At 40.0% G+C, this 13,307-nt stretch overlaps 1 protein-coding gene across 1 annotated transcript; it reads right to left on the bottom strand.

Moving 5' to 3' along the window:
- Positions 1–9,216: 9,216 nt before the first annotated feature.
- LOC146968502 (uncharacterized) lies at positions 9,217–12,975 on the bottom strand. The gene is made up of 3 exons (XM_085759245.1): positions 12,903–12,975; positions 9,740–10,210; positions 9,217–9,595 (listed from the first exon to the last, which is right to left on the bottom strand). Exons 1-3 carry the CDS (start codon positions 12,973–12,975, stop codon positions 9,330–9,332), a joined length of 810 nt encoding a protein of 269 aa, XP_085615371.1. The 3' UTR covers positions 9,217–9,329.
- Between the last annotated feature and the right edge of the window lie 332 nt (positions 12,976–13,307).

Below are 13,307 nucleotides of genomic sequence, written 5' to 3'. Positions count from 1 at the left end.
ATCTTCAGGTTGATCTGAGTTCCTGGCTGGTTCAGATCCTCCACAGTCGTCTCCATCAGCCTCCATCTGTTCAGCTGAGCTGCTGGATGGAGGCTCTGCCTCAGTTTGTCTTTGATGAGGTTGTAGGGACTGAGGTTCCTCCTCCTCATCCTCACTCTTCACATGAACAGAAGTGATGGGGAACTCTGGAGTGGTCAGTAGTTCTTCCTCTTCTTCTTTAACATGTAGACTCTCTGGGTTCTCCTGATCCAGACTAGTGGTCAACTCAGGAGGATCCTCTACTTTAACCATCAACAGGTTCTGATCACCTGCAGAAACAATGAAACACATCATAAACAACAGTGTCTTCATACTGCCACTCATATAACTGGTCTATGAACCAAAATTATCTTCTCAGTGGACACCAACAGCATCTCCTGCAGCCATGTGCATCCATTCATCAACCAGTAATCCATAAAGTCGCCCTGATCAAACAGAACCCTCCAGTTACCACCATCAAAGTACACCTCCAATAATAACTAGTAGTAATAAAGTATTGTAGACTATTAGAATCTAACCAATGGCCTGACAACGCTGAGCCCCATCAAAGCTTTCATTGAGATAGAAAATGTACAGAATGAGAAAAAAAAAAAAGAGTACTACTATCATTATACGATTGTTATTCATTGTAGAACTTGCTGAGTGCGTCCAAAATGTCCTGTTATTACATGGTGGTTTAATCCTGAACTAGAAACTAATCTGCAAAACTCCAATCATAAAATCTGCTGCTCCTCTTTCTCTACAAACCACAACTTTGAGGTTCATTGATTTAAAGGAACTGTGTAAGAAATGTACAGCAAATAATCATTAAAAATCACTCAATATGTCACTATTTCATTTCATTTCATTTATTGTTTATTTGTTGAGGACAATGCACATTAATGAACAAACTAACGCCGTGGCGTCATGTAAGTGTGCCGGATTTGGCTCAGAGCTAGTTTCCATCTGCAGTCCTCACATTAAAAAACAGACAAGACATACCACAGAGCACAGGTAATATAATAATTAGGGATGCACCGAATATTCGGTAACCGAATATATTCGGCCGAATATTTCAAAAAAAGCAACATTCGGCCTTCGGTGGAATGAGCGAAAAGCAAGGCCGAATTTAAAAAAACTTTTTAAAGTCTGATAAATATGCGATTGCGCGACGATCGAAACGGCAGCTTAAACCCCAGCTTTATTAGTAAGTGACTACTGCTGGAAAAACAACAGCAACAAGAGCAGTGGGGGGGAAGCTGCACAGCGACCGCGCGCACCGTTGCACGTCGCTCCAAGAGCCCGGTGCGTCCTGTCTGCAGCGGAGACACGGCCACTGAGAGGACTGAGTGAGGGGACCGTTCCCGTAGCAACGCGCCTTTTAATGAATCATTTAACAACCAAACACCCTGAACAGCATGCTGTAGGCTACGAGAGGGAGAGACGGCTGCAGCAGTTAAAACGAAAGTTCCTCGTCCCAGCATGTCGCCCACTCCGTCCGTGACCGACAGCTTTTAAAACAGTGTTTCCCAACCTTGGGGTCAGGACCCCACGTGGGGTCGCCTGAAATTCAAATGAGGTCACCTGAAATGTCTAGTAGCCTAATTGATGAATTAAAGAAAATCTGACCAAGAAAGGTTAGGAACCACAAGACACTTGGGTTTTTTTGGAATGTACTTGCATAGATCTTTCAGCACTCACAATGGGCCGATTTGGCCTAAATGAAAAACTTTATATAACTTCTTGTGCTTTTTTGATGAGCAATGGCAACTGGAATATTCAAAAACTGTCAGAATAGTCAATAGACATTTACTTTCTTTGAAAATTAAGTTTAAAAAAATATTTTATTTAAAAACTTTAAAACCACTTTCGGTATTCTGTATTATTCGGTTATTCGGCCAAGCGTTTTGATTTTATTCGGTATTCGGCTTCGGCCAAAAAGTGCCATTCGGTGCACCCCTAATAATAATAATGGAAGAAAAGAAAGCAGATGACGATGCAGCTGAACGGTATGACGGACGTCCGCGGCACAACACATCAGTTAAACAGACTGTCGCTTCTTTTTTTTTTCAATCGTTTTTGGTCAGTGTTGTTCGATCTTTTGATCCCAGTCTCGAACGAGAGCAGAGCTTTGTTTTGGTACGTGATATGAGACGAGACCTCAACGTCGTCATGTAAATTAGCGGGTTGACCCGGGTCTGGCGTTCCCACTGCATGCCGATAGGAGCCGAGCCGAGCCGTTTGACACGGGTCAACGTGGGTCGGTGCGCCTTTCCCACTGCCACCGAAAGCCGATTGTTAGCAGGTTTAAACGTGTTTTTTGGCCAGGGGGAAAGGGGCATAAGTTTTTGTTTTGCTCACAGCGTTGTTATTTCATGTGCGGTGCCACGGCTCATCTTAAGTCGGACCGGGACACTGATAAAACTAGGAGAATGCATAAACTTGCCTTTTCAGAATAAACCTTAGGCCTGTTTCCAGGGTTTCCCCCAGTGTATTATAAGCCTGGCGGGCCACCAGGCCTTACTTGCCCCCCCGCCAGGCTAAGCATCGTTTATAAAAAATTTTTAATCAGTTTTATTTATACTCCATAAACACGTGATCAGGTGTCTTTTTCATCACCTGACAACGTCACAACTTTGTCGCGCATAACGGGACACGTCACGGACATCATGCTCATCAGACCGCATCTATGATCAGCCTGCTGCTTCACCAGCTGACCGAGAGGAACGCACCGAGTCCACGTTAACGTGAGCCGAGCCACGGCTCCAAGAGGCAGTCAGCTGCTGTAGCTGTTAGCTGGTAGTTGTTAGCTGTTAGCACGTCGTCCCCTGCAGCGTCAGAGCTCCGGACTCCTGTGAGCCGCGGGGCTCTGACCTGATGAAAATGATCCATTGTTTCATTTTTCAGCTCGTAAAGTTCGCGATCACACACGTTTGTTTTCTCTGGTCCAAACAGTAAATCCGCGAGTGCCACGTTTCCATGACGACTGACTGGAAAAAGAGCGTGGTACGTCATTACGTGACTCCAAATTTTTACAGTCTATGCTCCAGATGTAAAAAATCTCGGAGAATAAAAAAAATAAAATCTGAGAAATAAAGCTAAAGGAGACACCAGGCAGTTGTTCTTTTTAGTTTTTAATGCAAACAGTTGATGCTATTTATTTAAATATTATTTTATAATTATAATTATTATTATTAATTTATTTTTGTGGTTATTGAACAGCATTTCAAGAGTGCCTTTCTGTAAGACTCTGCTATAGCTGGTGTTTAATATGTTACATAAATGTCTTATAATAACAGATGTTTATGATAATATTTTCAAATTTCCAGTCAACTTTTAACATTGATCATAAGGCCTTATGGAATCACACCTTATAAATGCTACTGCTCCATTAATGAATCTGTTACCTACAGGGCCCTGCCATCAGTCAATGGTCAGGGTCAGGCCCGTCACAAAAAAACATGCTTGGGCACCGGTGGCCCGGCGATGGGCCGCGGATGGGCCGCCGGTGCCACCCTACCACCGGGCTTAACAAGTTTTCTGGGGGAAACCCTGTGTTTCTGTCACTCTTTTCAGTTATTCAAATATGTTTGAGTATGATTCCATATTTTTTAAGCAGCATGCAGAATGAATTTTGGACTAAAATAACATTTATATCTGCCTACAATTAACACGGAGACTTCCATTTAGATAACAGCCGATTTAGTATTGATTCAGTAACATTTTTTTAAAATGTGAAATCAACTAAAATTATAGCAGCAGACTGCTTTTAGGTGAACATTGAATCAGTGTTGATTCAGTATCAGTATCATAACGAGCGCTTTCAATGTTGAATAAATGCCGGGAATCAATGCTGATTCAATGGATCTGCCTGACCATACTTCAACGTTGATTCAATTTAATTTTACTGTCCGGGATCCTGCTGCAACTTGGTTTACTAACTTGTATTCATCAGCACACCTCTGGGGACCCCAATCGTGTCTATGTAGCCTAAGATGGTGAGTTTAGATATAAATCAAAAACACCTCGCTTGTGCACATGTGAATGGCAAGATGACACAGAATCACTATGATAGGCTGACGTCCACAATGCTTTATCAGATGCTGATGCCTTAATTACTTTTAACGGCGCTTTTATCATCTTTCTACTGCAACTAATGCAGTTTAACACGTATTAGAGAGGCATGAGCATCTTTACTTTGAGACTGACACTGTAGTCCAGGCAATCTAGCTAATTTTGGACCCAAAAATAGAACTAATTGTAACAGAATGTTTTTCACCATACATCATTTCTTTGAGGTGTCCAGAACAACATACTAAAAGTCCTAAGAAATCCTAGTTGGGGAAATATGTTTAATTCTCATCAATTAAAGATTGATTTACTATAAAGTCTATGGTGCCAATAAGGCCAGACAGCCATACACCCCAATGGGGCTATTTTTTTCCTTTACTGCTATCACAATGAAACTTTACACAATGAAAGTATTCATAAAATGTAACATTTTTTGTATTACAAGTTTCTTTGAAAATAAATTTGAATATGCAAATGAGCCATACAGTAATGGAATATGCCCAAAATACACCCGAATAGGCTTGTTTTTTCCCCCCTTTACTCCTACCACAATTAAACTTCACACAATGGAAGTATACATGAAAAGTAACATTTTTTGTATTACAAGTTTCTTGGAAAATTAATTTGAATATGCAAATGAGCTCAACATTAATTGAGTTATGGTCAAGAAGCCATAAAGCCGCAAGCAGCAAAAACAGGGGCCAAATAACTAAGTTCTTAGTCCCGCTCATATGTTGTTGAACATAACAGCATATTTAACATAACATCACACACAGTCGTTGAAACGACTTTAATGTATTCTGACTTTCTTCTGATGTTCTCTGCAAATTGGGGGGAAAGTCATTAGGTAAGGGTTGTTCGCTTATAAAAAGTGGATTTAGAAAACAACTGGAGACAAGACTGTGCAATCAATTCTTAAGGTCAATATAAGTCTTTTTGTGGCAACCAGTGACCCAGGTAAGTGTGGCAAGTGACATCAAATTGTGTGTATGCATAGGTCAAGTGTGGCAAGTGACTTCAGATTGTATGCATAGGTTAACTTACTGAATGGACATGAATGTGTTAGTTATTTGGCCCCTGTTTTTGCTGCTTGCGGCTTTATGGCTTCTTGACCATAAGTCAATTAGTGTTGAGCTCATTAGCATATTTGAAATACATTTTCTGGGAAACTTGAAATACAGAAATTTTACTTTTCATGTAGGCCTATACTTTCATTGTGTAAAGTTTCATTGTGGTAGGAGTAAGGGGGAAAAAAACAAGCCTATTCCGGTGTATTTTGGGCATATTTGATTAGTGTATGGCTCATTTGCATATTCAAATTTATTTTCAAAGAAACTTGTAATACAAAAAATGTTACATTTCATGAATACTTTCATTGTGTAAAGTTTCATTGTGATAGCAGTAAAGGAAGAAAAAATAGCCCCATTGGGGGTGTATGGCTGTCTGGCCTTATTGGCACCATAATCAATCTTGGATTGATGAGAATTAAACATATTTCCCCAACTAGGATTTCTTAGGACTTTTAGTATGTTTTTTTGGACACCTCAAAGAAAATGATGTATGGTGAAAAACATTCTGTTACAATTAGTCTGTCGGAAAACGCTATTTTGCCTGGACTACTGTGAGTGAGCAGAGTCTGGCAACCTCGTGTCTGGGATGTTTTGACTTTGACCGCAACAGTTTTTGGCCACAGTTTTACAGCTCCTTTAAAACTGAATCACCAACCTGTTTTGCTGAGAGCGACTCGAGGCTGCAGGAGAACATCCAGCAGGTTCCTCTGCCGCTCGATCTCCTGTCTGAAGCCCGAAGCCTCCGCCTCGTAGCCGGCTACGACTCTGTCCACGGCCGCGAAGATTTCCTGGGAGGCGGCGGTGAGTCTCTCGGTGACGAATCCTCTCAGAAACTCCACCGGAGACATGTTACTCAAACTCTCGGTTGATCCCGCCGAACGACTCTATTGTTTCCCCCAACCAGGACTCTCTCTTCCGGTTTTGGGTACGTGCACAAATATCATCCGGGTAGAAACTAGCGCACTGGAATAAGAGAGTAACGACACGCATGGTCCAATGAAGCGCCTCCTAATGGCGGAATATGGGTTTTGCAAAAGTGCCCAAGAACTGACAACTCTGCATTGTTGGTGAATGAGCAAGTGTGGTATTTTCAATAATTTAAGGACATTTCATTTCTAGGCAAGTAAAAAAACAAAACAAAACAGTTTTCTACATGAATGTTTCAATCTACATTTTATAATAAACAAATTATGAGTGTAATTTGATATGACCAAGACACCTAAAAACAAAAACACGGCTGTTTTCATCAATTTACAAGCAAGTGGGCAATACACATACATTGGAGTGAATGGGTTTTCTGGGCTCTTTTGCAACTGCTTACCACGGGAGTCAATGGAAGTGTCGTTACTCTCTTATTCCAGTGTCTAGTCAACCACAGACTCAGGTTAGTGTGATTGGCCCTGTCCCATTTCTCCACACTTGGCTGAGTTTTGCTGGTGGAAGGCACATTTGCATATGGGTGATTCTTCAACTATGTAGAATTTGTGTTCCTGGCAGATGTAATAAAAATGAAAACACATTTCTTGTTTTTTATTTTTGGCACACTGACTTGACATCAAGAGGAACTTTGAAAAATTAAAGTATAGATCTGTGATTGTTTTTTTGTTTTTTTTTTCATGTATGATTTTTGTTGTAGGCTATTTCCTTTGTCCCTGGGCCAGATTTGTGACATTCAATCCCTCTTAATATTGAATTAAATTGTGATCTAATAGTAACTTTATAGACAAGTGGTACATACATCCCTATTTTAATGAAATGTATCATGTGTTGTAAGATATATTGTGTTTTATGTCTTTTTGATAAAAAGAACACTGTCTCTTAGGGTCTCAGTCATTTCCACCACCACACACCACAAAACGTAAATTTAGGGATGTTTTTTAAAGGCTACTTGTAATTATGGTAATAGTCATTGTTAGGAGAGCACATGGCTGGAGAGCAGAGTTGGTTCCCTGGAAGCAATTTAAACTAGAGAAAATCAAGCTAAATGTTGTGTATTTCGTGTACATTTAATGTTGGCTTTATGGCTGAGATCATCATGCCAATACAGCATGATATATATATTTAAATGTGACAGATTGTCATTTCCAACAAGACGTGTTGTGATGGAACAATCCCAAGTTTATAAATTAATTTCATTTGGATTGTATCACCTAAAGTCCTCTATATTAACTTAAATAATCATACAAATAAATAACTTCAAGTCACTGACTTGACTAAGGGAGAATGGAGGCTCTCTGCCTTCCACCTAGCCTCTCTTGGTTGATAAAGGTCAACGCCTCTGGTGTCCCTGATCGGGTCTTGGCGGCACAGCAACACAAACGCAACCTGTAACTCATAATGTTAATGACAGATAAGACTACACAACTATACGCGTCATAACATCGTATATGAAATGTAACGTTATCCACCGCTCCATGGATTGATCTCTCACCAGCTTCACTGAAAACAAATGCACATGGCCAGGAGGTGGGTTTGCAAAACAGCGGAAAAGCGACTGGACTTGCATAGTTCCCCTTTTACAAAGACTTACAGTAATTGAAGGAATGATTCAGACACACAACATGGCGGTAGGGTAATATCTTGGAAGAACAACAAAAATGCTAAGAAGAAAAACTCTGATATCATTGGAAACTATAATGAAAGTCTCTGTGATGATTCTTGGTAGATTTGAAGCTTTAATTTGATAAAGAAGCAGCAGTGGAGGATTCAAAAACAAAGAGACAAAGACCTTTTAAAATGTAATTTTCTATCTAACACATTTTAATCATTAAGCCCAAAAGTTCATAGAAAAAGATTTTCCAATTTAAAATGAATAAAACCTCAAAAAGATGTTTCCACCAAGTACAAGTATACCAGAAATTGTTATACTTTTATAAAAAACAATAAAAATGTAACACGTTGTGCAGTCCATATTTATCATGTTGTTATAACCTGTTAAAAGTTTAGTTAAATCAACATCTCTGCAGCCCAGTGGTGACTGGTGTAGCTTTCTCCAGAAAGGACTAAACCAAACTTCAAAATAAAACTTGACTATTTTATTATTTTAGGGCCCATTCTAAGGCGTGTTCCCCAATTTTCTGCACAATGCAGCACTACTACGATTAACAACATTGTAAAATACCAACACCCAGCTTCTATCTCACTTCTGTAGACTCTGAAGATCACCTCACAACTGCTGCTGCTGCTGAGATACACTGCCACTATGGCTGGTGGTGTGGTAGTACTATGTATATAGTTCATTTGGTTTCTTAGAATAAAATAACATTTTTTTTTTTTTTTAAAGTATATTTTTCGGCTTTTTGCCTTTTTATTTGATAGTGATGACAGTAGAGATAGACAGGAAATGGGGAGGCAGAGAGAGGGGGAATGACACGCAGGAAAGGTCTGCCCGACGCGGGATTCGAACCGGGGACGCCTGCGGCGAGGACTGTAGCCTCTACATGGGGCGGCCGCTCTACCCACTGCGCCACGCACCGCCCCTAAAATAACATTTTTGAGTCAATATCAACATGTTGGCCACAGCCATAACACAGGCATGAGCAATCGAACATGTCGATCACAGTATCGCGGTATGTAATGGTGTTGAAACTTGGAGCTTGGAACAACGTTGAGCGCTTTCCAGTTGTCAGAAAAATGGATGATTCATAAAATGAAGGTAAAAGTAAAGTATGCTTTATTGTCCCGTGAAGGGAAACTTGTGTTGGGCGCCAAGCCGCTACCTTGCACACATCCATTTAAATACATCATAATAGATCAAACATATCAGTAAGAACACATGGCAATTTCAATATACCAACTCATGATGCAAATGTAGTTACAAAACAAAACAAAAAAGAAAACTAAATGAAACAAAAGTCCAACGTTAATATACTTATGACATAGGATGTTAGGAATTCCTGCCCCCGAGAACACCTGGAACACACCATCAATGAATTTGAGGTAGTCATTTCATGAACAAGGCGTTTTATAGAAACAATTTCATAACTCATACGAACTTTAAATATTTGACATGTGAAATTCATTATCACTACATTGTGATGAACTGTTACAGTTCAATAACTGCAGCCTCACACACTGCTGCTGGCTTCAGTAACATTCCTGAATTTACATACACTCATATGTCTCTTCTTGCTGGACAAATCTGAGAACTGATGGCTACAAAAACTACAACTAAATGTTTTTTTCTCCTGAATGGATTCTGATGTGTTCTCTAAGCCTCCCACGTCGACTAAATTTTTTACCACATGTAGCACAGTCAAATGGTTTCTCTCCTGTATGGTTTCTTGAGTGACACTTAAGATATTCTTTTCGAAGGAATCTTTTCCCGCAGATACTGCATACATGTGGTTTCTCTCCTGTATGGGATTTCATGTGTCTCGTGAGATTCGATACTGTTGCATATGTACTCCCACACACACTACAATTCAATGGTTTCGCTTTTAAATGGGCCAGTGTGTGATTTAAACAATGTATCTGCTGGGTAAATGTTTCGCCACAAATAGCACAACCAAATGGTTTCTCCCCTGTATGGACTCTCATATGGATGCCAAGACTCTTTGCATGGCTAAATGTTTTACCACATTCAAATGGTTTCTCTCCTGTATGGGTTCTCATATGTTCATTAAGATTCCATCGTTTTCTAAATATTTTACCACAGATAGCACAGTCAAATGGTCTCTCTCCTGTATGGACTCTCATATGGTCAGTAAGACTACTTCGTTGTGTAAATTTTTTACCACAGATTGCACATTGAAATGGTTTCTCTCCTGTATGGATTCTCATATGTACATTAAGTTGCTGTCGTCTTATAAATTTTTTACCACAGATTGTACATTCAAATGGTTTCTCTCCTGTATGGATTCTCATGTGTTCGTTCAAATTCCCCTTGAGGCTAAATGTTTTCCCACACTCTGAGCAGCGGTGAGACTTCTTACCAGTCTTACATTTTTCATTACTCACATGAACAGCTTCACTGTTCAAATGTGACTCTGGTGGTCTCCAGTCATCATCACTGTCTTCAGCTTCAGGTAACGACTCTGAGACCTCATCATCTATATCTGGTTGAAGATCTTCAGGTTGATCTGAGTTCCTGGCTGGTTCAGATCCTCCACAGTCGTCTCCATCAGCCTCCATCTGTTCAGCTGAGCTGCTGGATGGAGGCTCTGCCTCAGTTTGTCTTTGATGAGGTTGTAGGGACTGAGGTTCCTCCTCCTCATCCTCACTCTTCACATGAACAGAAGTGATGGGGAACTCTGGAGTGGTCAATAGTTCTTCCTCTTCTTCTTTAACATGTAGACTCTCTGGGTTCTCCTGGTCCAGACTAGTGGTCAACTCAGGAGGATCCTCTACTTTAACCATCAACAGGTTCTGATCACCTGCAGAAACAATGAAACACATCATAAACAACAGTGTCTTCATACTGCCACTCATATAACTGGTCTATGAACCAAAATTATCTTCTCAGTGGACACCAACAGCATCTCCTGCAGCCATGTGCATCCATTCATCAACCAGTAATCCATAAAGTCGCCCTGATCAAACAGAACCCTCCAGTTACCACCATCAAAGTACACCTCCAATAATAACTAGTAGTAATAAAGTATTGTAGACTATTAGAATCTTACCAATGGCCTGACAACGCTGAGCCCCATCAAAGCTTTCATTGAGATAGAAAATGTACAGAATGAGAAAAAAAAAAGAGTACTACTATCATTATACGATTGTTATTCATTGTAGAACTTGCTGAGTCCTGTTATTACATGGTGGTTTAATCCTGAACTAGAAACTAATCTGCAAAACTCCAATCATAAAATCTGCTGCTCCTCTTTCTCTACAAACCACAACTTTGAGGTTCATTGATTTAAAGGAACTGTGTAAGAAATGTACAGCAAATAATCATTAAAAATCACTCAATATGTCACTATTTCATTTCATTTCATTTATTGTTTATTTGTTGAGGACAATGCACATTAATGAACAAACTGGAAAAAGCATTTCCAAAAATGGAAATGGTGTGAATGCTGAAAGCCATTGCTGAACCATGCTGAATTAGCAGAATAAATTGACAAAGACATGCGGAATGGCATACAAGAAACATGTCCAAGGAAGGAAATGAACCCACAACCTTCAGTACATCAGCCCACTGATCTAACCACTTCACCATAGTTACATTCAATGAGAGAAGAGTAAAAGAAATCCCTGTATAAGAGGCTCACTGACTTCTGAAGAGAGGTTGAGACTTTGATGAATGTGAGATTTTTCAATGATGCTTAAAAAAAAAGAAAGAAAAGAGTATAAAGTTAGAAGTTTGTCTACAGATCAGAATTTGAATGAAGTCTCTAGCAGAAAGTATGACACGCTGAGTTTTTCTGCCTTCAAATTGCTGTGAACCAATGGCAGACGCAAACTGGCAGTTTCAGGGAGACTGGAGCTGGACTGGAGGCAGGAATCGAACCCATGACCTCATGATCAATAAACCTTTACTCTGCCACTTCGCCACAGAGCCCAAAGCTGCACCTGTTGGAAACACACTGTGTCAACACCAAGAAAGCTTGAGAGTCAAGCTTGAATGACTTACAATGAAAATTTCTGTGAATTTCAGGCTGAGAGCAGCAGTTTCAACATGAAGCAAGTTATCAGAAGTCAACAGAGGACGACTGGGAAAATAATTCACTATAATTGTTGTTGAGGCAAGATTTGAACTAGCAACCTTCAGGTCTTCTGACCAGCAAGCTAACCACTAGGCTACAGACAGAGACAGTATGTGAGGGGCAAAGAAAACCTTTAATAAGAGGATCACTGGCTTCTGCTTTAAAGAAAAAGTAAGGAAAGTTACTACAGAGAGCACACACATAAGCATGTTGTCATTGATTGTAATGTGATGATGTGCTGCAAACTGTGGCATTAGCAATTAATGCGTCTCTTAACGACCACCTGTAACCAATTGAGGGTGATGGAGGGGAGCAGAATTCAACATAATGTAACAAGTGTGCTCAACCTGGATTTGAACCAGTGACCTTGGGGTTGGCAAGCAGCCACCCTAACCACTACACTAGAGTAGAGTTGTGGATAGGAGAGGTTGAGACTTTGATGAATGTGAGATTTTTCAATGATGCTTAAAATAAAAAGAAATGAGTATAAATTAGCCACACCAAGTAAGAAGAGGACTTTTTTGTGACCTGTGACTATTATTAGCAGAATTAGCAGAATAAATTGACAAAGACATGCGGAATGGCATACAAGAAACATGTAAATGAAAAACTTTATATAACTTGTTGTGCTTTTTTGATGAGCAATGGCAACTGGAATATTCAAAAACTGTCAGAATAGTCAATAGACATTTACTTTCTTTGAAAATTAAGTTAAAAAAAATATTTGATATTTTATATAAAATATTTTATTTGTACTTGCATAGATCTTTCAGCACTCACAATGGGCTGATATAGGCCTAAATGAAAAACTTTACATAACTTGTTGTGCTTTTTTGATGAGCAATGGCAACTGGAATATTCAAAAACTGTCAGAATAGTCAATAGACATTTACTTTCTTTGAAAATTAAGTTTAAAAAAATATTTTATATAAAATATTTTATTTGTACTTGCATAGATCTTTCAGCACTCACAATGGGCCGATATAGGCCTAAATGAAAAACTTTATATAACTTGTTGTGCTTTTTTGATGAGCAATGGCAACTGGAATATTCAAGTTGCCATTGAGAGCAGAGCAGAGCTTTGTTTTGGTACGTGATATGAGACGAGACCTCAACGTCGTCATGTAAATTAGCGGGTTGACCCGGGTCTGGCGTTCCCACTGCATGCCGATAGGAGCCGAGCTGAGCCGTTTGACGCGGGTCAACGTGGGTCGGTGCGCCTTTCCCACTGCCACCGAAAGCCGATTGTTAGCAGGTTTAAACGTGTTTTTTGGCCAGGGGGAAAGGGGCATAAGTTTTTGTTTTGCTCACAGCGTTGTTATTTCATGTGCGGTGCCACGGCTCATCTTAAGTCGGACCGGGAGACTGATAAAACTAGGAGAATGCATAAACTTGCCTTTTCAGAATAAACCTTAGGCCTGTTTCCAGGGTTTCCCCCAGTGTATTATAAGCCTGGCGGGCCGCCAGGCCTTACTTGCCCCCCCGCCAGGCTAAGCAT

Source organism: Trachurus japonicus, chromosome 18, assembly GCF_045865225.1.
Source record: "Trachurus japonicus isolate A0001 chromosome 18, Traja_1.0".
Taxonomy (NCBI): domain Eukaryota; kingdom Metazoa; phylum Chordata; class Actinopteri; order Carangiformes; family Carangidae; genus Trachurus; species Trachurus japonicus.
The sequence above is the reverse complement of the archived record's forward strand: the minus strand, read 5'-3'. Positions and strand labels throughout refer to the sequence as shown.